We start from the raw sequence: 22,413 nt of genomic DNA, 5'->3' as shown, positions 1-22,413 counted from the left end.
TACTCACGTGGTATATTATATATTGAACAACGTATCATACATGATTGAGAGTTCATTCCTTCAAGAAAAACACTCAGTGCTCTATGATGCCCACATGGTATATATTATATACTAACAGAGTATTATAGATGACATATTTACGTCTTCAAAAAAACACTATTCAATCCTCTATGATGCCCACATGGTGTATACATATACTGATAAAGTATTGTAAATGACTTATTCATTCTTTCAAAAGAAAACTCTCCTCAGTCTTCGTTTATGATACTCAACACTCTCCAGTCATCGTTTATGATACTCACAAGGTATATACATACATTGAGAGGGTATCACAGAGGCTTTTGTTCATTCCTTCAAAAAGGAGCTCAGTCTTCTATGATACAAACTTGGTATATATCATATACTGACAAGGTATCATAGAGGGTTTTGTTCATTTCTTCAAAGAATAGTTGAGTCCTCTATGATGCCCTCATGGTATATATCATATAGTGATAAGGTATCATAGATGACTTATTCATTCTTTCAAAATAAAACACTCCTCAGTCATCGTCTATGATACTCACATGGTATATACCTATAGTGAGAGAGGGTATCATAGAGGCTTTTGTTCATTCCTTAAAAAAAGAGCTCAATCCTCTATGATACAAACCTGGTATATGTCATATACTAATAGAGTATCATAGAGGGTTTTGTTCACTTTTTCAAAAAATAGCTCAGTCCTCTATGATACAATCTGGTATATATCATACACTGACAGAGTATCATCGAGGACTGATTCATTCCTTCAAAAAAGAGCTCAATCCTTAATGATATCAACTTGGTATGTATCATATACTGAACCATCTTCTATGATATCCTATCAATATATGAAATATACCATGTGGGTAGCATATTGGTAGCATAGAGGACTGAGATTTTCTTGATGGAATGAACTGTCAATCCTCTATGATACCCTGTCAGTTAATGATATACCATGTGGGTATCATAGAGGATCGAGTGGTGTTTGCTATTTTAATTTTTATATCATTTTTAGTGAGTTAATTATTATAAAAATTGACAAAAAAAAATAGAGCTATATTTTAGATATAAGTGTTGTTTTTATTTGCAAAATAGAAAATCTCATAATTTTCTTTTATGAGTTTAGATTTTAATAAATAAGCTAGTGACTTTAGTATTTTTCTTAATTCCTTCTTTTGTTGTAATCTAATTAACTAATTTCATATATTTCTATTAGTTTGAAAATAAGAGATAATATTATTAATTTTTGTATTTTATATTAATCAATAAAACAAAAACAAAAAGACAAAAAAAGAAGAGAAAACATAAATATAGAAAAAGCACAAAGAGTGAGGAAGATAAACAACCAAAAAAAGGAAAAGAAATTAAGAGAAAAGGGACAAAAGGGAAACAATACCACAGATTAGGATTTGAGGAATTGGAGCCGTATAAATTTATATCTATATCTATATCTATAGATATATAATATAAAGCTAGGCAATAGAAAAGTGATGTGACACCTTTTTATGGCCAACATCCCTATTTATCTTTTTTGTGGTTTTTTTGCCATTTACCCTCTCATTCTTCTTATTAAATTTATGAATAATTCAATTTAGCGTGTAAATGACGTGTAAATTCCTAAGTGTCGTTAGAGGCTTTTTGGCTAAAGGATAAACCGTTTCATTGTATGAACCTGTATTAAATTCGTTACTCATGATTCTTATTCAAAAAAAAAAAAAATTCGTTACTCAATTAAAGAGGGTAGCCTTTAAGAAAAATGAAGGATGGAATTATCAAATTTCAGTTTCAAAACCTCTCATTTTCAGTAACTGTTCGTTTTGGGTACTAAATGAACGAAATTAATGATGATCTTGCAAACTATATTACGACACGGTGAAAAGATTGGGAATATCGATGGAGCAAGAAATATTTGGTGTTGTGATGGCAGCAACAGCTATTAGTACGAAGAAATTTGCAAGCAACGATTCCAGCTTCTCCAATATCAAGTGAATATCTCCTAAGCAATGACCTCTTGCCACCACTGGCAGCACCAATAGGTGTATTAGAGCATCTTCTTTCCTTCAATTTCGTCTTACCTTACTTTGCCTCCTACGCAGGACTTTCTTTGTTTTGAGTTTCAGTACATGCATCGTAGGAAGAAGCTATCCAGGTGAGATTACAGCAGGAACCTCTAATTGAAATTCAAAGAGTGATTTTCTTTATTGAACTTAAAAAAAGTTACTCTTAGCGTGTCGTCTCTGTGTGATGTTATGTGGGCTTTCCCTAAATTTGTGCAGACAAATTCGAATTTATGTGAGTGCGATTAATATTGACTTGTATATCGTCTACAGTTAGAAGTGAGTTTTCAGTATGTGTAATTGAAATTGTGCCAAAATATGTATGCATGTCAAGAATGTGCATGGAGGTGACGTGTGTGTATATGAATGTGAGAACGTGTGAGATTGTTTGGAAAGGATAACAAAGTATCTCAAGTAGGTGGCAATATGATTGACTATTTTTGTTCCTTTTCGTTTGTTTTCTTTTACTGATATCATAATAAGAAGATGAAAATTTTAATTAATTATTTCTATGACAAAGCATACAAGAAAATCAAATAGCTAGGCTCAGTTAAATGTCACTAAGGAGAAATATAAAAGTCAGTAACTTATTTATTAGAATCATATTTTAAAAAAATAAAAAATTCGCTTGAAAATAAAATAAAATTTGTATCTAAAATATGACTTTTTAAATTTTATTGTTCACAAGTGAAAAAAGGCGTGCAAAGTGAACAATGCATCTCATAGTGTTAAGGGTCGATGTAAAGGCGCGTGTCGGGGGTGTGATGTAGACAATCTACTCCAATGCAAACATTAGTGACTGCTTCTACGACTCGAACTCTTGACCTTTACGTCACACGGAGAAAACTTTACCGTTCACCAGTGAAACTTATTTAGTACTAGATATTAAAACAAGACCTAAAATGTTTTATACAATAAAATTAACCAAGGAGAATAAAAAAAATGAGATGTTTACACCTTTTCTGACTAAATGGTCAAAGATTACAGTGTTAGTTAAAGTTCGAACTAATAGTGATAAACATTAACTGTGACTTCAAATTTTCTCCCTTATCTTCAACTCGAAAACAGATTGCATGGGAGTAATATTTCAATCATGCAAAGGAAAAGAAATCTATTACCAGAAAAATATATGTTCGAGCCATGGAATTATAAGACAATGGCTAAAGACTCTCTTTTCATTTAAAATTCTTTACTAAAGGAGAGTATCAACTTTTACTCAATGAGGATTTTCCATCGCTCTGATCAATTATCAAGAAAATACCAAATAACTCAATTGTTACTAAATTTCTCCTACTCTTTACTAATGCAGAAAAACAAAAGAATTTCTGAGATCACCGATCGCTACTCGCTAGGCTTATAAATATCTCTTATACCTTTATATTTCTTTCAGTTGTTCTTTATCTTTTTTCACATGATGTCCTTTTATTTAATTAAGGTTGAAATGTTTCATATCTTTCAATTTTTACAAAATCTACTTTTTTGTTATTTAAACATTTAGATACTAATAAAGATCATTTCGTTAATTTTAATAGGCTCTTTCATGATGGTGCGAAGCGCGATCAAGTTCCCTAATAGGAAACTAAAACCAATTGTCCTCCGCATAAAAAGGCTGCTGGGACCCTGCGAGCAAAGAACCTCGGGTAAATATTTTCAAGTGAAGGATCATTACGGGTAAATAAAATCATTGGGGCGGCAAATATATGTAATTAGTTTGCCTATAGAGGACAATTTGTGTTATTTTCCCAAAAAAATGAACTGGTACTCCCACTAAAATCAAAACATTTTTTGCGCGGATTGTTCTTCTTTTGGGGTGGTCTTTAATTTTTGGCCCTCAAATTGGTGGTCTTTAATTTTTGCCTTCGTCGAATACTCCAAAGTTCTGGGTTCGAACCCCAGCTCAGTTAAAAAAAAAAAAAAAAAAAAAAAGAAAGAAATTTCTCAAGACAGAGATTTGGATTCGCAAGGCAGAGTTTTGCCCATAGGCAAGCTATGACCGATTTTTTAAAATTTTGTAGATAACCTCTTGTCTAATGAATTTTTTTAAAATTTTATTTTGATGGACAAAAGCGAGCCCTGGGACCACCCCAGAATCAGACATTACTGCGAATTGCCCAAATCAAAACCCAATTATTTTGTCAAAGGCGGTTCCAGATCCATACTAAGGCCCATATGAAAAAACTAAAAATGTTCCTTCCAACACTACAAGCAGCCAGTAATTGGGAGCTGCTCGCTTGAACCACCGCTACTTCCGCCGCCGTCTTTGAGTTAACGGTAACAGTTCTCTTCTTTCATACAGTTAGTAATTTACTCATTTAACCCTTTCAAACCCTATGCTTTTAGCACCCAATAATATAATGCCATTTGTGGTTTAACACGTCTAAGATATAGCTTAGCAATGAAATAGTTTGACTGATAAGTTGCACTCGTGCGTAATGCCCTATGGGTTCAACCTTTATGTTTTAAAGCTATGAGTTCATATGTACTATTTATTGTAATTTTAGTGAAATTTTGGACATAAAACCCTATTTTTTTAAATGTTTAAGAAATAGTGTAACAATGAAATAGCTTGACTGATATGTTGCACCTGTACATGTCTTGTCTGGTAGAATTGTGTTTTTCTGCAGTTGAATTTTTTTATCAATTTATTATTTTGTCTAATCAGGTACCAATTAAAGAGTCATGGATGATAGCTTATATGATGAATTTGGGAACTATATCGGTCCTGAAATAGAGTCCGATCAGGAAAGTGATAGGGAAGAGGAAGATGATGAGCTCCCCGATAGGAGTGATGACGAGAGAGCTGCATCTGATGGTGAGCAGCCTGGTGCATCAAATGGATGGCTGGCTACTCAAGAAGATGTTGACATGGATAACCAAGTTGTCCTTGCTGAAGACAAGAAATACTACCCGACAGCTGAAGAGGTTTATGGTGAAGAAGTCGAGACGTTAGTCATGGATGAAGATGAACAGCCTCTTGAAATGCCTATAATTAAACCGGTGAAGAATCTCAAGTTTGAACTTGGGGTAAAGGATTCATCCACCTATGTTTCGACTCAGTTTCTCTTAGGTCTGATGTCGAACCCGACGTTAGTTCGGAATGTTGCTTTAGTGGGACACATACATCACGGGAAGACCTTGTTTATGGATATGCTGATTGAGCAAACACATCATAATTCTACGTTTGATCAGAACAGTGAGAAGCATATGAGGTATACGGATACAAGAATAGATGAGCAAGAGAGGAGGATATCGATTAAGTCCGTCCCTATGTCACTAGTCCTGGAAGACAGTAATTCAAAGTCTTACCTTTGTAACATTATGGATGCTCCTGGTCATGTTAACTTCTCTGATGAAATGACAGCTGCTCTGAGACTTGCTGATGGGGCAGTTTTGATTGTTGATGCCGTTGAAGGAGTGATGGTAAGTTCCTTTTCATTTCTCCGGTTACTTCACCTGTAGATGATAGCCTAGCAGCTTTCGTGTTTCAGAGAATGAGGCAAAGTTTGTATAGGATGCTATAAGGTATAGCCATCAAAGCATATGCTTGTAAAAGCTAGTTTTGTTTTATACGGGTGGCAACCTTGATTTGGCAGCCTCCGTTGTGTGTGGTGGAGTTTGTTTATGGCCATATTGCTATGGTGAATTTGTAACCAAATATATGGTTTTCAACTCGTACATATATCATGCAGACAGTATATATTAGCAGAACTACCTGGATAGTCGATTTATATTCCTTGGGATTACTCTACTGTAATAATAGTTAGTCTTTATACATTATAAGTTAGTAATTTTATTTCTTCCCTGCAGCATCCAGTACAGTAGTACAGTGCTTCTGAATTACCCATCTTGACATCTGCTGAAGTTCATACATTTGTTGTGGGAATCATGTAGCTGCTAGATAAGATCTAACAAAGGTCTTCATAACTAGTTATTCATGTAAAAGAGTACTAAACCTCCACAAATGGGAGTAATAGCATACATTTCTACACCTTATCTTTAATAAATACATGAAGCACGATTTACATTTGAAGATAATATCAGAAGTATTGTCAAATAGAAATTGGTATTTTATGAGCAATGTTTTTGAATTTTTTCCCCTTAATGCCAGGGAGTTGGAAGTATAGAGTTTTAAGTTTCCATAATGGAGTTTAAAGCGAGGTATAGATATATTTAAATAGCCTGGTAAAAAATCAACTACTGGAGTGCCTTGTTTATTACTATAGGATCTAGCATTGCCTGCCTGGTGGAGAGTGGGGTCCCTTTAAACTAGCTGGTATGTGACCGGGTGAGTAGAACAATGGAAGTCGTTTGAAAGGACGTGATGATCATCATTGATGTAAGCTGCTCTGGCTATGTGTGTTCTGGGAAGCTTTGCAGTTTTAGGAAATGTATTATCAAAGTTCTGGGGCTCATATGGGGTATGGGTGGTTTTTTGTTGGATTAAGTTAATCAGGTAGACGAGCTTGGTGGTACAGTTTCATCTTTTTATTTTTTATTTTTAGTTTCATAAATATATAGTTGAAGCCGTATTGCTACAATTGAGTTCTATCTGATTTTTTTCTGGTACATGTACTCTGCATAACTAGACAACTTACATTTTTTGCTTCTGTCATTCGTGACAGGTAAATACAGAAAGGGCCATTCGGCATGCGATTCAAGATCGTATTCCGATCGTTCTTGTGATAAACAAGGTATCTTGTCTCTTACATAAAACTGGTGAAATGTTTGACACACAATTTATTACCTCTAAAATTGCTGAAAAGTCCAGCAATGTGGGGACACTATTTAATATCTCTAATAATAATAATTTTTATTGTCCTTTTAGGTTGATAGATTGATAACTGAGCTTAAATTGCCTCCGAAGGACGCCTACTTCAAATTAAAGCACATAGTTGAAACTGTCAACAGTCAAATTACAGCTGCGTCATCCACAGCTGGAAATGCACAAGTAATTGACCCTGCATTAGGGAATGTCTGCTTTGCAAGTGCAACAGCAGGATGGTCTTTCACATTGCAGTCATTTGCCAAACTGTATGTTAAGCTTCATGGCGTTGCATTTGATGCCAACAAGTTTGCATCACGGCTCTGGGGGGACTTCTACTATGATCCTGACACGAGAGGTTTCAAGAAGAAACCACCTGCAAGTGGGGTTGAAAGATCTTTTGTGCAGTTCGTTCTTGAACCTCTTTACAAAATCTATAGCCAAGTGATTGGAGAGCACAAGAAGAGTGTTGAAGCAACCCTGGCAGAACTTGGAGTGACACTTAGCAATGCAGCTTACCGTCTAAATGTAAGGCCTCTGCTGAGGTTGGCTTGTAGTGCTGTTTTTGGCACTGCCACTGGGTTTACTGACATGTTGGTTCATCACATTCCTTCTGCTAAAGCTGCTGCAGCTAGGAAAGTGGAACACATATACACGGGTCCAAAGGATTCAGCAATTTACAAAGCAATGGAAGATTGTGATCCCACTGGCCCTTTGATGGTTAATGTGACCAAGCTGTATCCCAAATCAGATTGTAGTACTTTTGATGCTTTTGGTAGGGTTTACAGCGGCGAAATAATGACAGGGCAGACAGTACGAGTTCTGGGAGAGGGCTATTCACCTGATGATGAAGAGGATATGACTGTAAAAGAAGTTACAAAGCTGTGGGTATATCAAGCTAGATACAGGATACCCATAAGTAAGGCGCCTCCAGGTGCTTGGGTTCTGATTGAAGGAGTGGATGCTTCAATCATGAAAACTGCTACTCTTTGTAATCTGGAATTCGACGAGGATGTATACATATTTCGGCCCCTTCAGTTCAATACTCTTCCCGTGGTGAAAACAGCTACCGAGCCTTTGAATCCTAGCGAGTTGCCCAAAATGGTAGAGGGGCTTAGGAAAATCAGCAAGAGTTATCCTCTTGCAATCACAAAGGTTGAAGAGTCCGGTGAACACACAATATTAGGTACTGGTGAATTGTACCTAGATTCCATAATGAAGGACCTTAGAGAGCTTTACTCTGAGGTGGAAGTGAAGGTGCTTCTATAACTTTCTCTTCATATATTTACCTTTGTCAGTTCTCTACTTGATTCAAGAGATAGACTTACTTTATTGACATTAAGGACTCATTTATCGAACTTAACTAATCTTGAGGTGCTTTATTGTTATGTGTGCAATATTCAGGTGGCTGATCCAGTTGTCTCATTCTGTGAAACTGTCGTGGAGTCATCTTCAATGAAATGTTTTGCTGAAACACCTAACAAGAAAAATAAAATCACCATGGTGAGTCAGTTATTTTTTTTCATCTGTGCAAGCTGTGAAAATTGTTTCCCTCGCTGCTTACTTATATTGCTTGTAGATTGCTGAACCACTGGAGAGAGGACTTGCTGAGGACATCGAGAACGGTGTTGTAAGCATAGATTGGCCAAGAAAGAAACTTGGTGACTTTTTCCAAACCAAATATGACTGGGATCTGCTTGCTGCACGGTCTATTTGGGCATTTGGACCTGATAAGCAGGTCAGTTGTTACATAATTTAGATTACTACTTAGTTATTTTGAACTTTTGCTAATGGATCATTTAGTTGAACATATTCTGTTTTGACACTTAAAATATATATACAGGGGCCTAACATCTTATTGGATGATACACTCTCTAGTGAAGTGGACAAGAGCTTGTTGAATGCTGTCAAAGACTCTATTGTTCAGGGGTAACTGGATTTTTTTTAGTTTTGTGGTTTTCTTCCTGCCCCAGATAATGGACTAACAAAATTTTAACAGGTTCCAATGGGGAGCTCGGGAAGGACCCCTCTGTGATGAGCCCATTAGAAATGTTAAATTCAAAATAGTTGATGCAAAGATTGCACCAGAGCCATTGCATCGTGGAACGGGTCAGATTATTCCAACTGCACGTCGTGTAGCCTACTCTTCTTTCCTCATGGCAACACCCAGGCTTATGGAACCTGTATATTATGTGGAGGTATCCTGTTTGTCTCAAGTGTTTTTTTTTTTTTGGGGGAGGTTTGGGGGGAGGGGGTTAATGTTTGCAGCACACTTGGGTGAATGCATTTGTGATAAACTGTTTATTAAGTTCTTTGGATCACCATGTAAGAAAAGAAGGGGAGAGGGGTTTATAACTGGACCTATGACTGTATAAAACACATTATTTTACTTACTAGAGCTACTGCTCTATACACATTCATATTAGGAAAAAAGTTAACAGCGGGACTGTCACAACAGGATACTAGTGACACTCTTGCTGGGTTTATACTATGTTCAAATTGACAAGAAAGTACAATTGTTGGGTGTTGGTTAGGTTTAATTAGTTACAGAAATAGGGATAAAATTTCAACCATTTTTTTTAAAGATGTTTTCTTATGTGAAACTAGGGCTAACTTTGTGGTGTCTTGCTTCAGATCCAAACGCCCATGGATTGTCTCTCTGCTATATACACCGTGTTGTCTCGCAGGCGTGGACATGTTACTGCTGATGTTCCTCAACCTGGGACCCCTGCCTACATTGTCAAGGTTTGATTTCAATTATCAATAGCACCTTGGGTTATTGATAGTGTTTTCGTGTTATAGCATCAGAGGTTTCTCATGTGCACACAACTTCTTTGTCCAGGCATTTTTACCTGTCATTGAGTCCTTTGGTTTTGAAACGGACTTGAGGTATCACACCCAAGGGCAGGCGTTTTGCCTTTCAGTGTTTGATCATTGGGCTATTGTCCCTGGGGATCCTCTTGACAAGAGCATTGTTTTACGACCACTGGAGCCTGCCCCAATTCAGCATCTGGCTCGTGAGTTCATGGTGAAGACAAGGCGTAGAAAGGTATATTTTCTTGCAGGGTTAATTTGAAGTTATTTACCCTTGAGGTTTTTATGGAACACCTGATTTGATAAATCTATCCCTTTTCTTTTTAGGGAATGAGTGAAGACGTGAGCATCAACAAGTTCTTTGACGAGGCAATGATGGTGGAGCTTGCGCAGCAGGATGCTGATCTTCACCTGCAGATGATGTAGATATCTCGTAGTTGAAATGGTTTTGTGTTGAACTTGGGTGCATTCCTTTGTATGTAATGTTGCCGATAGCCATTTGAAAGGTCTTAGATCATTGAGCTCCTTGAACGACAATATATGTAATATTCCAGTACAAATTGGCAGTCCAGGATCGTGAATGGTTCCTGCCTATCTTGCCTCTTTGAGCTGTTCGACCAACTAATATTCCAGTACAAATTGGCAGTCCAGGATCGTGAATGGTTCCTACCTATCTTGCCTCTTTGAGCTGTTCGACCATTTGTTGGTTGATCCCTTGCTATCGCGTTCAATTTTGAGTCTGTTTCCTCTGATCAGTAGACATTCTAGCATGACCGACATTGAGAATGAGGTTTCGGTATGCTGAAATGTAGTGAATTATTGGGCACTGATTCAATTCTTACAGTATTTTATGGAATCACACTGGATATGTTGTTGCATCTTCTTTGGATTCTATGTAAGCCTAAAGCTTGAACTCATTCTTCGAGTTGCCAGAATTTCCTCTTTTGTTTACTTTTATTTATGTGAAGCATGTGATATCTTTAACTGACAAGGTGATGGTTTGCAACCTCATTGATTCTGTCCTATAATGAGTATTCATTTTGATGTTATATGTGTGACAACACCATGTTAGATCTCTGTAGCAAGATGTAAAATTTATAATTTTTTGATACTTTATAGGCACCTTATTCCTTTCTTTTATTTTCTCTTCATTTTTCCTCCCCTTTTGAGCCAAGGGTCTTTTGGAAACAAACTTTCAGCTCCACAAAGAAAGGGGTAAGGTCTGGGTACATCCTAATCACCCCAGACTCCACTTGTGAAATTACACTGGGTATATTGCTATACTTTATAGGCACCAAAATTCAGCAGAAACAAAATTGTAAAACTTGCAACAATTAATTGGGAACTTTAAGCACCATTATTGGCAACAAGTTCGTTTCCCCATTAGTGACTGCAAAGCCGCCTCAGTGCATCTGTTTTCTTGCTTGTTAGTACTGTTTGTTGAAAGAAGAGGGAGCTTGAATAAACGGAGGCGCATGCATGAAGGTTTGGAACTCTTTCTATTAAACCATTCACAACCACCAGGACATGTAGCAAGTACATAAACTTTGTTATGACATCAAAAAGGTTGGAACAAACCAACAGTTCAATTTTGTCTCACCAGAAGGTGAGGTTCAGTTTGAGTTTCCCTTTAGTCAGGGAACCATACAATAGAAGAATATTGTTTAATTTATGTACAAAAATTTGGCCCCTTCGGTTGCTTCTATCTTCCTCAAGCTTTATTTCATCTTGGACTAGGTCTAAATGGGAGAATTACAAAAAAAGAACATAAGCTTACCTCTTATGTATTTACAAAGTTGTCCACAAGTAACAAAGTAATCGTCATTATCGCTGTTGTTTAGCTGCAAAAAATGATATTAGCCTTGAAGCAAAGATCTTAGATTCTCAAGCCCCTCGGCAGATATACTTTTCCTTATTCTTGATCTTTGAAAAACAATTGGAGGTGGAGGCTCGGAGTGAAAACAGACCATAACTACTGTCAAGTTGTCTATGGCACCGCGTTTTTTTGCCTCGTCTACTATTTCCTTGCAACATAGCTTTACATTGTTATGCTCCTGCAGTCGTCTCCGAGCAAAATTGACAGCATTTTGGCTTAGGAAAACATCCCATATTCCATCACTACCGATAATCAGGAACTCGTCCTCCTTTGTCAAGGTCAGCAATTTCAGTTCTGGTTCCGCGCTCAATGGCCCGCCCTTTTCGACCTCCTTCAGTCCTTTAATGTGCCAGTCACCTAATGCCCGGCTCACACCTAGCTGTCCATTCAAATAGCCATCATCAACAAATCCACCCACGGATTCGATGCGAGTTCTTTCAATAACACAACAAGGTCTGTGATCCTTTGACATTTCTATAGCCAGTCCACGTCGAGATACAACTGCTCGACAATCACCAGCATTTGCCACAAGTAATGATCTGTTAATAAGACAACACATCAGTATAGAGAATTGATGAAAGCGACAAATCTTAGAATATATATATTTCTGAATGTAGCGTAATGAGATGACTATGCAAGGGCAAAAATGATGTCAAAGAAAGATACATCTCAAATGTCAACTTATTAAGGCCTGTTTGGACATGAATATTTTTCTTTTTCCTTATTTGAATCTTTCTTTTCAAAATAGTGTGTGGTTATACATTGGACTAACTTTTTGAAAATGTTTTTGAAGATGAGTTCTCAAGTTTGCAAAAATGGTTTTTACCAGTTTTTCAAGTGAGTTTTTTTTTTTTTTTTTTCCAATCGCAACTCTACTTTTTTCAGGTTAGAAGTTAAATACATGTCCGAACACAACTTCAACTCCCAAATATCCTTTTTCAGCTTTTTTCTAAAATAATACTTTTTTTTTTTTTTTTCAAATATCACAAATTTTTTGTCCAAACGCCTACTAAGTTTGAATCGGACTTTGATTTTTGATAAAATTAATGATACCCCTTGCTGGATATGAAATGATATTCTCCCCTAGTACCGACTACTTAGATAGGAATTAACGACTAACAGAAACCTCAAGCAAACTTCAGACTCTGTCACTTCCCAATTGAAACATAAAACCAACATTAAAAAAAAAGGAAAAAGATAGTGAATGGAACAAAATAAAAACAAGGGAAAGAGAATAAATTACCTTCCAAATATCATTGCAGTGAGTGCAGTAGTGCCCGAGGACAAAGCTGAGTCAACAGAGCATGACTTGGCAAAAGCAGCATCCGTCTCTACGAAAGATCTTGTAACCACTTTCTCAAGTTCCAGAGGAAAATCAGCATCCTCGACAATGATCTTCGGTAAGTAGTCACGAACAAACTGTGATGCTCCTTTCCCTCCATGTCCGTCAAAGACCTGTTATTAGAACCGGTTACATAACACATCATCTCAGTAAGAATAAGAATATCAAACAGAAGAAACTCCCAAGCCTGCCTAGAGAACATGGCTTATGACCTCTTCCAAACACCCCCACCCAAAAAAAAAAAAAAAAAAAAAAAAAGATCATAAAAAGACCCCCTCTCTCCTCTGCTGCCCCCTCATTTTTTTTAAAAAAAAAAAAAAAAATTAGAACGACAAAGGGCTGAATATCAACAGATCGTGGCAGCAAGGCCACTCTGCCACCTTACAATATCGCATCCGCTCCCTCCTCATACAAAAGAGAAAAAAAGGAACTCGATCGCATTCTGTTCTAATTCCTATAAATTGAAGGCAACAATTACACGTGATCGTAAGTAGGAACTAAGATATGCATTTTGTGCAGCAGTAGTTCAATTAATGGAGCTCTACTACTGCTGTTCAACATGTTCATTCCAAGTCTACTAGAAGAAAAACACATTTGTGATTCCATGGTATATTTGGTCGGATGATACCCCTAGGATTTTTAAGGGCCAACCTCGGAGAAATTTGGTCCCTTAAGTTTTTTTATAGTTCCTATAAGAGTCATTGCCTGATATGCGACTGAGTAGATTGGAGATCTCAAAACTATACAAGTCAGTTGTCGCATAAGCTTTACATACTTTTCTTTGAAAGTATAGTATCAGTCTTTTTTACCCAAGCTTCCCATGTTCATGGAGAAAGAGCTAAGCTAAACTTTACTGAGAGTTAAATTCAGCCTAAAAATATATGGAATAAATAGTCAAGAAAGACATATATGATGTTCTATGAGGTAAAAGAACTTACTCCATAGAAGGAAATAGCATCCTCACCAAGTATATTATGGCCAAAATTTTTAGCTAGGTCCGAAATACAGATGTGAGTGTCTTCCATGTGAAGGCGACCTCCAATATCGGACCAATCTCCAGACCTAAGGGTCGGGAGGAAGTTACTAAAGAGTATCTGTTTCCGATCTGCAATAGTTGTGTCTTCCGAAATACTTTCCAACTGCATAAAAGGAAAGAAATTAATTGAAGCAAAGAAATAGTTTGTATTCAAGCAACAATTAGCTTAGATGATGTGACAATAGAAGTGAACTTCATTGCTTATTCTGTTTAGGAAGCTACATGAGTTTGTTAGAAGCACCAAACAACCGCTAATGCAAACTCTAAATCAATCACTACATAGGTTGAGAAACGAAAAGGTTCCATGGATCATACGAGACATATCTTGAAATTGTTTTTATAATGATTGAAACTATCATCAGGAAATTTCAAAGTCCACAAAAAAAAGGAAAAAAGATGTACATGAAATTTTGTACATGAAATTTAGGCTCACTGTAGCTCTGATGTAATAAGATACAAAAGTCAATCTACTAAGTTATCCAGCCAGTTTCCTATTTCAAACAAATGAAAGGATGCCTACATATGCAAATTACAAAAACATAAAACACCTATTATTCATAAATGGACCATCTAACAGAAGAGAGTGGTAAAAACACACATGACATAGAGGTGGATGGCGTCTATTACTCAAATTTCAACAAATACTAAACATTGAAACCATAATTTCGAAATTGCAACGGGTTAAATGGTAAAAACTCAGAGATTGAATCCATCAAGTTTAAATTATGGATCACTTATGCTGATACACACAAAGTGACACAAAGAAAAAAGAAAGATTGGGAAACAAACAGTACTCAAGCATGAAATTTTTCAGCATGATATCAAATGAAAAGAGACAAATAGCCATAGCTTTACAGTACTGTCCTAAGACATAAGTACACCAGAAAAATCAAATCTTTAATAATATCAACCAAAACTACAAATTAACCAAAAAAATAAAATAAAAAAATTAATAGTATCAACCAAAGCTCCAAATTAACCAGAAAAATCAAATCTTTAATAGTATCAACCAATAAAACTCCAAATTGACCAACTTTTATGACACAAAAAACTACTAATACCAATCAACATCATATGCAAACCAAAAAAGTCTTCCCCAATAACTCAAAACTGAATACAATCAATACTACATTAAAAAAAAGAAAGTTCAAGAAAAATCAAATCTTGTAATAATATCAACCAATAAAACTCCAAATTAACCAACACTTAACACACACACACACACACAAAAAAAAAAAAAAAACTACTAATACTAATCTTCATCCATATGCAAACCACAAAAGAGCCTTACCCAATAACTCAAAAATGAATACAATCAATACTACATAACAAAAAAATGAAAGTACACCAGAAAAATCAAATCTTTCAACAGTATCAACTAATAAACTCCAAATTAACCAACACCAAAAAAAAAAAAAAAAAATTACTAATACTAATCAACATCCATATCCAAACCAAAAAATTATTTCCCCAATAACTCAAAAATGAATACAATCAATACTACATAAAAAATGTTAATTACCAAAAAACTAAAAAAATGAAAGTACACCAGAAAAATCAATACTACATAAAAAAAAAAAATAATACAAAAAAAAGATCCTTACTGGTAATGAATTTCTCATCAGACAAGGGCTAGAAGATGTAATTTTTTCCAAATTCTCAATTTGGGTACGTTGAAATTCAGCTTCTTTATGTAAAGTTTGGTTCTTGAAATTGTTATCAGTGTTTGAAATGTCCAAATTCTCCATACCTTCATTCACTTGCTCTGACTCTAAATCTTGAATGCACATGTTTATTTTAAGGGGGTAAGTTAAGGGGCAAAAATATAAAAATAATTAAATAAAGATTATAAAAAGACTGGAATATTTAGACCAAGTAGAAGAATGGATTGTTTTTATGAGTTTTAAGTTGAGCAAGTTGTTTGGTATTGAAAGGGAGGCAAGTAGAGCAAGTGTGAAACTGTTGATGGAAGAGAAGATTCTTGGGAATATGTGATTATGGGGTTCTTGAAAAAATAGGTTACAATTTACTTTAGTTTCTTTTTGTTTTATTTTTAATTTTTTTAAGGAAACCCCAGCACTACATAACCTGTTCATTGTGCAATAGCTCGTAAAATACATAAGAGATATAATTGTATTGGGCAAAATTGATGCGACGGGCTCTGACTGAGAAGGCTGATGATGAGGGGAATAGATTTCAGATCTTTATGTGAGAAATCAGTCACCCAATCAACTTTAATTGTAATGCATTTTTTTTGTTTGTTTGTGCATAGTTCAGAAAAATATAGATATTTATGTGATATGAGGTGCTTGAACGTTGAAAGAATAGGTTCCATTTACTTAATTGTAAGGGATTTTTTTTTTCATAGTACAATAAAAAATAAATATTTATTCTGGATTTAAGTTATGTATACTAGTATTGTAAAGAATTTTGTACTATATTTATTTTGTATTTTTTGTTCCAGTTCATAAGAAATAGTGAGATATTTCGGGATTAAGTTTGAGATTATGTAGGCATTTCGCCATAGAAATTAAAAAAAAAAAACACACATTTTTTTTGAATTTTTAATGTTGGAGTTGTGTTTGATCATAGTTTTTAAAATAATATGTGGTTGTTGAAATGTACTTATTCTAAAAAACATGGCAAAATCACCCAAAACAATTAATAAACTTAACCAGTGCGAGAAATATAACAACTATACTCGAGATCAGCTTATGGAGTGCTCAAAATTGATGGTTTTTTTCCATCAAAAGGCTGCAACTGAGAGGTTTACTGATGTACACAGAAAAAATATAACATCTCTAAATATGGCTTTGTTGCAAAATTTCCACCTACTTCTCTTCTTTTAGAGGCTTTTTAGCACATGACGTTGCATGTTGTTGGAATGGAAAGCAACTGAGTAAAATAAGTTGCCTCTGATCAGTGGAAAAAGTTGTATGGACTTTTAGAGTAAAACTTAAGCAACATAAAAACTTTTAGGGTAAAAATTGAAGGTAGAAAAACAAAAGTAATGGTCCAAAATAGAAAATGGAAAAAGTGAAAAAAGTGAAAAACAAGATTTTGGTTATTTTTCAATTCCAAATACAACTTCAAAATGTATTTGAAATTTATATGGCTAATACACTATAAAGTGAAAAAAGTGAAAAAAATTTCTGAAAAAAAGTGAATAATTCTCATGGTCAAACAGGTCCTAAACTTATCCTTTAGCCGGTTGAAGGTATAACTAATTAAATTATATCTCACTTTATAGGTGGGATAAATTAGGCCTAAAATTATAATTTTGGATAACTTTGTCCATAAATCAAATGACCCCTAAGTGTTGGACGTGCATTCAGGATTTGAACTTTATAAATTTGGATTCGAAATTCTACCATTTCCAATGATCCTACCTAACTTAAGTGGATTAATTTAAAATATTTGTAATTATTTAGAATTTTTCGAGCACATACACAGGATCTAAATTAAAACTTGTGAATTAAGATGAATTCATAGCTAGACCTGACACGTATGATTTAATATGAAATAGTAAGTTAATTACAATTTTATCAGTTTATTTAATAATATTTATTATGTTTTTTTTTTTGTTTTTTTTGTGTGTAATTAGCAATATATACAATTTAAATTCTTTACATAGAAAGATGTTGGAATTTTCAGTTCCAGATTTTCCGGTCCGAGGGTTAAAGCGTGGCTATAGCTGTGAAAGAAAAAAGAGTTTTTTTTTTGTTTTTGTGTTTTTCTCTTTTGGAGATTTTAAGTTAGATATTTTTAGTTTATTGTCGGTTCATAGTTCGACCAACTTACCACAAACTTCAGGGCATTTAGTAGTCTTATTTTCCACTTAATTAAAAAAGATGACTTTTTGTCAACATCTGTTATCTGGATTTTTCTTTTTTATTAAATGAGAGAAAACTTCCAAAACATTGATCAATGGAGTATGTCATTTTCAAAAGAAAAAAAAAAACAGCTTCTAGGAGCAAATTATTTATCTTCAAAAGAAAAAAAAAGAATTTAATTAGATAAACGAAGAAGAATTTCTTTTTTCAGATTTCTTAACCATTTGTTTGTCCAATTTGAAATTCAATAAAATTATAAACAGGATAATTGGTGATTTGGTGGTTGGCTAAAATATTTTTAGGCCTATAAAACTTCATATTGTTTAATCTTTATAATGGTTCCAGTAGTAGATAATATCATCATACTATAATAAGGAAAAAATGAAGACATAAATGTACAAAGGAGGAGTTAGAGTAGCAGTCTCTCTCTATGGAACTTGAAAGGAAAAAAGAGGAACTATAAAGTTAATGTAGAAGTAATAACTAAAAAAATAAAGACATAAATGGACAAGGAAGTAGTCAGGATGACAATTTCTTTCAAAGAAATATTCTTAAAAAATAAGAAGAATTTCAAATAAATAATTTAATATTCTCATTTCTTGCGTGCTTTTTATACTTATTCGGTCCGTTATTTTTTTCGATCGTTTTGTATTCATTATCTTGTCATCGAATGTCTACCGAAAACAACCTTCTACCTCTCAGGATAGAAATAAAGTCTGCATACACTCTACCCTCTCTAAACTCATTTTGTGAGATTTAACTGCGTATAACGTTGTTGTTACTTTAATTTCTTATTCATGATGGGTGTTCTTTCATATAATTAAATATAAATAAAATAAAGAGAGCTTTATCACTCCCTCAAAATAATATACAAATTAGTTTAAAAGAAGAGTGTAGAAGAAGAACTTAGAAGTGGAAGAGGAATGAGATACGTGTTGCTGAGAAAACCGTGGTAAATTGAATTGCAATATACAATTGATTTTAAAAAACTATTCTACACCTATTTATTAAGAGTCAGACAAATAATTGTCACCAGAATTTTCTCTACACGCAGACATGTTTACTGATTTATTAAAAGCAAAGCAAAAGAAAAAAAGGAGAAGAAAAGTTAGGTAGTACTAATCCCACTTATCATACGTTGTTATATATAGTTACTTAATAATGATACAACATAAATTTATTTGTACGGCTATCGAGTATTTATATCAAGCCAATAAATACAAAATACATATCCACTACCTTATATATATATATATAACACTTAATCATAATTAAGTAATATATTCATTTTCATTTGATTTATTAATTCTTAAAATTAATGTTTAATTGGTGTAAACATCCGGTATGTAGGTAAGTATTGGAAGATCGTTTCCATAGAGTAATACAAGTTTGTTAACCATGAAAATATTTCGGTATTTACGAAAACGGTACGAAATTGATTTGGCCGTGAATATCTACAAATACTTAACTTTAGTATTTAAAATACTAATACAATATTAAAAATCCTGTTAGATGAATATTATAAATGAAATATTAATGATTCATATGCCCAAATTTTCAATTTCTTTTTACAAATGAAGCTTATGTCTAAACTCTAAACACGACACAACTTTCACCATTCTTTTTAATTTTACTTTCAAATATATAATTTTCAACTTCTACCAAATATTATCTTAACGCTAATAAAGGCTACATCTCCCAAATATTGTAACAAAGAAAGGATTGGATGATTACATAATCATATTTTTTAGACTTAAAACTCGAAAGCATGCGACTATACCAATAATACAAAGGGCACTTGCAAATTCTCAAAGTGCTTTGAGAAAATATAGAACAGGTACACATCCCTTCCCCCCACCTAAATCCTCACTATGAAATAACAAATCTGCTAACCTAAAGTCAAATTAAACTTCTAGGAAATAATAGTCTTACCCCTTTTGAAAGATTTAGAGTTGTACAAGTTAGCTTGATGAGTCTTATTAGTTTATCCTCTATACTTATTAAAAGAGGACCTTAGATTACTTATTAAGAGAGGAAACTAGATCTAGAATCATTAATTAAAGTGAAGGCTTAATGGGGAAGTAATTAATCCGAAAACTATCTTAAAATGTAGAAGCATTAATAATAAAAAAATGAAGACACAAATGGAGAAGGAAATAGTCAGACTAGCAAGCAGTCTCTGTGAAAACTAAAATTGAAAAACCATAAAACTATGCATATATATTTACAAATTTCTTTTATGTGAGTTTAAAAGCTGTAGCTGATAATTGATTTCAATTTCGAATATTAAAATTTTGTTTCTGTTTGGAATTCTTGCTACTTGTTCCTCATTTTTCACATTCATCAACTCTCCAAAAGTAAGTTAAGAAAAGGTACAGAAAAGTAAATGCAGTACATCAAGTTGCACTACGAAAGTGTATTTTTTTTTTTTTTAAAAAAAAATAAAAAATTTGGACCTAAGAGTGGAGCAAATAATTGACAAGATATCTTTGTCACACGCAAAACATGTGTATGTTTCTTGAAAACTGAGTCTTTGATGAGTAGTTGGATCGTCTTCCCCTATTACTAGTGGAGTTTAACCTATACTTATTGACAAGATCTTTGTCACATAATTTTTTATATATTCCTCTTCCCCTATTACTAGTGGAGTTTAACCTATACTTATTGATTGCATAATTTTTTATATATTTTCCCTAAAAAAATTGTTTGTTTTCGTTTTTTTTTTTTTTGACAACTCTTTAATTCGAACTTTCCATATGACATGTTTAAGATCATAAGATTAAATGTCACTTTGGTACATTCTACATAGTCATTTGTCACTGGTGAAACTGATTCTCTCTTGTTGCATAATTGTATACAAAGCAACTGTACAAGTCCTTGGAGAATTGAAGATATAGTCAGCAAGATCAAGCTTTTGAAGGAAACTAATCAAGCACTACTAACCACTGCTTTGGGGAGGCTAACAAAGTTGCAGACAAGCTAGCAGCCATGAGTCATACTGTTGGAAATACTTGTATCTACATTAACTATGATACACTATCAAGACAGATCAAAAGTCTGCTTAACATTGATAGATGGCAGCTTCTATCTTTTCGAGTCAGGAGGAGAAAATATGGTGATATCATATATGATCCACCTTGAAGTAACAACTCTATTGCCACTTGTATAGGCTTATCTTTTTGCACACATATTAACTGGATTACCAGTTGCTCAATGTACTCAAGTGGGCAGGGTCTAGTACTCCTTCTTCAACTGTACCGATTTTGATAGTGGCAATAGAATCATGGCTCGTTTCAAGCTAATTTTTTTTTTAACGTTTTTACCATATATTATATATATCCCCTTCCTCCTCTACTATGAATTAACATATTATTGAGACAAAAATGGCCTTAGCCCATAAATTGTACCAAGAAAATGTGACCACATGAGAGTTACTATTTTCACAATTGAAAACTCAAGAAGTGCATTAGAACGTGCTAAGAAAGCTACTCTCAAACTTTCATTTTCCTAAAATTATGCAACAATCCCTGAATATTGACATTAACAGTAATTTTTGCCCAACTAATAAGGGAAATTGTTATGAAATTAACCCTAAGTTTCTCCAACTAATAAGGGAAATTGTAATGAGGTTCGTTGTAAGATCTTATATGCCTATGAAGTTTTTTTGTATATATTGACGTTGTAAAGAAGCTTTTACATTATCAGATTATATTTAATTATTGTAGTAGATAATTTGTCTTATTTTAAAGATTTATATATGAATCACACTTTCTATTTTAAGAGAGGAGCCACGTTACTTCTCATGTGTGATGTGCCTATGAGGCTATGGCCAGAATAATATATAGATTATCGTTATTTTTCTGCAAAAAGAAAAGAACTTTTATGTCAATATTGAATGATCGGGTCAATTGATTTTATAGTTCTTTACAATTTTTTTTTTAATTTTATGTCCTTTCAGGAAATATTCTACCGAGCATAAGATTTTCATGAACATATCTGCAATGAATAGAGATCCGAAACATACACAACACAAAATACAAGGAATATACATGTTATTTTTTTGTGGTATGAAATCATAGCAACAAAAAAATCATTTTCTTCTATTCAAAATTGTACATAAGTGGCCATAAGAGACCATACCCTCCTTAAATTTCTGTGTCGTAACACTCCGACGAGCTTAGTGAAGTGATGAAAAAGAAGATGAGTAGTTTTCTTTCTTTCTAAGAAGTATATTTCAAATGTCAAGTGAGGAAATCATAACAGAGAAATTAACTTCATTGTCATCCCAATCAACCTTCTAGGTTCTAATTATATAATTTACCAGCCTATCCTAAATTACTCATCCCACTTTTTTATTTTAATATGTTCCAAACTTGTCTCTACTTCCTAAAATATAAATCACTGTTTCTTCACTAGGTTGTTTCCGTGGGATCCTGTCCCCACCGTTTCTTTGTTCCCGAGTGGATTCATCATTACGTTCAGACACTATCACTTCCACCAGGTTTGCCTCGGCTCGCGTGTTCTCCCTTTCGCGAGACTCGCGAGAACTACTGCTTACCCCTGACATATTTGGTTTGGTATCACGACGGTACTCGCTTTTCTATGCGTGAGCTCTTGCTATAGATCAGGACGACACCACAACTATCTATCATCCGCAAAATGCTTTTAACAAGGA

The 22,413-nt window shown here is 34.1% G+C and overlaps 2 protein-coding genes across 3 annotated transcripts; one reads left to right on the top strand and one right to left on the bottom strand.

Annotated features, from left to right (window-relative positions):
• Positions 1–4,332: 4,332 nt before the first annotated feature.
• LOC132040849 (110 kDa U5 small nuclear ribonucleoprotein component CLO) lies at positions 4,333–10,596 on the top strand. The gene is made up of 11 exons (XM_059431529.1): positions 4,333–4,346; positions 4,738–5,495; positions 6,698–6,766; positions 6,901–8,094; positions 8,242–8,340; positions 8,417–8,575; positions 8,681–8,766; positions 8,837–9,035; positions 9,472–9,582; positions 9,680–9,886; positions 9,979–10,596. Exons 2-11 carry the CDS (start codon positions 4,755–4,757, stop codon positions 10,075–10,077), a joined length of 2,964 nt encoding a protein of 987 aa, XP_059287512.1. The 5' UTR covers positions 4,333–4,346; positions 4,738–4,754; the 3' UTR covers positions 10,078–10,596.
• A 622-nt stretch (positions 10,597–11,218) lies between these two features.
• Positions 11,219–15,925, bottom strand: LOC132039847 (probable protein phosphatase 2C 27). 2 transcript variants are annotated; one of them, XM_059430382.1, is made up of 4 exons: positions 15,510–15,925; positions 13,808–14,008; positions 12,771–12,982; positions 11,219–12,066 (listed from the first exon to the last, which is right to left on the bottom strand). In XM_059430382.1, the coding sequence occupies exons 1-4, from the start codon at positions 15,693–15,695 to the stop codon at positions 11,508–11,510; spliced, it is 1,158 nt and encodes a 385-aa protein (XP_059286365.1). In that variant the 5' UTR covers positions 15,696–15,925; the 3' UTR covers positions 11,219–11,507. The 2 variants fall into 2 exon arrangements, with proteins under 2 accessions (XP_059286365.1, XP_059286366.1); XM_059430383.1 differs by having other exon boundaries at positions 15,656–15,923.
• Between the last annotated feature and the right edge of the window lie 6,488 nt (positions 15,926–22,413).

This window comes from Lycium ferocissimum, chromosome 12, assembly GCF_029784015.1.
Source record: "Lycium ferocissimum isolate CSIRO_LF1 chromosome 12, AGI_CSIRO_Lferr_CH_V1, whole genome shotgun sequence".
Lineage (NCBI taxonomy): Eukaryota > Viridiplantae > Streptophyta > Magnoliopsida > Solanales > Solanaceae > Lycium > Lycium ferocissimum.
This window is presented reverse-complemented; position numbering and strand designations above follow the sequence as displayed.

Coding starts and splice junctions, on each gene's coding strand:
- LOC132040849 (XM_059431529.1), top strand. CDS start 4,755: ATGGATGATAGCTTATATGATGAATTTGGGAACTATATCGGTCCTGAA. Junction 5,496..6,697: donor ATGCCGTTGAAGGAGTGATG/GTAAGTTCCTTT, acceptor CATTCGTGACAG/GTAAATACAGAAAGGGCCAT. Junction 8,095..8,241: donor ACTCTGAGGTGGAAGTGAAG/GTGCTTCTATAA, acceptor TGCAATATTCAG/GTGGCTGATCCAGTTGTCTC.
- LOC132039847 (XM_059430382.1), bottom strand. CDS start 15,695: ATGTGCATTCAAGATTTAGAGTCAGAGCAAGTGAATGAAGGTATGGAG. Junction 12,983..13,807: donor ATGCTATTTCCTTCTATGGA/GTAAGTTCTTTT, acceptor TTCTAATAACAG/GTCTTTGACGGACATGGAGG. Junction 12,067..12,770: donor ACTGCAATGATATTTGGAAG/GTAATTTATTCT, acceptor TCTTATTAACAG/ATCATTACTTGTGGCAAATG.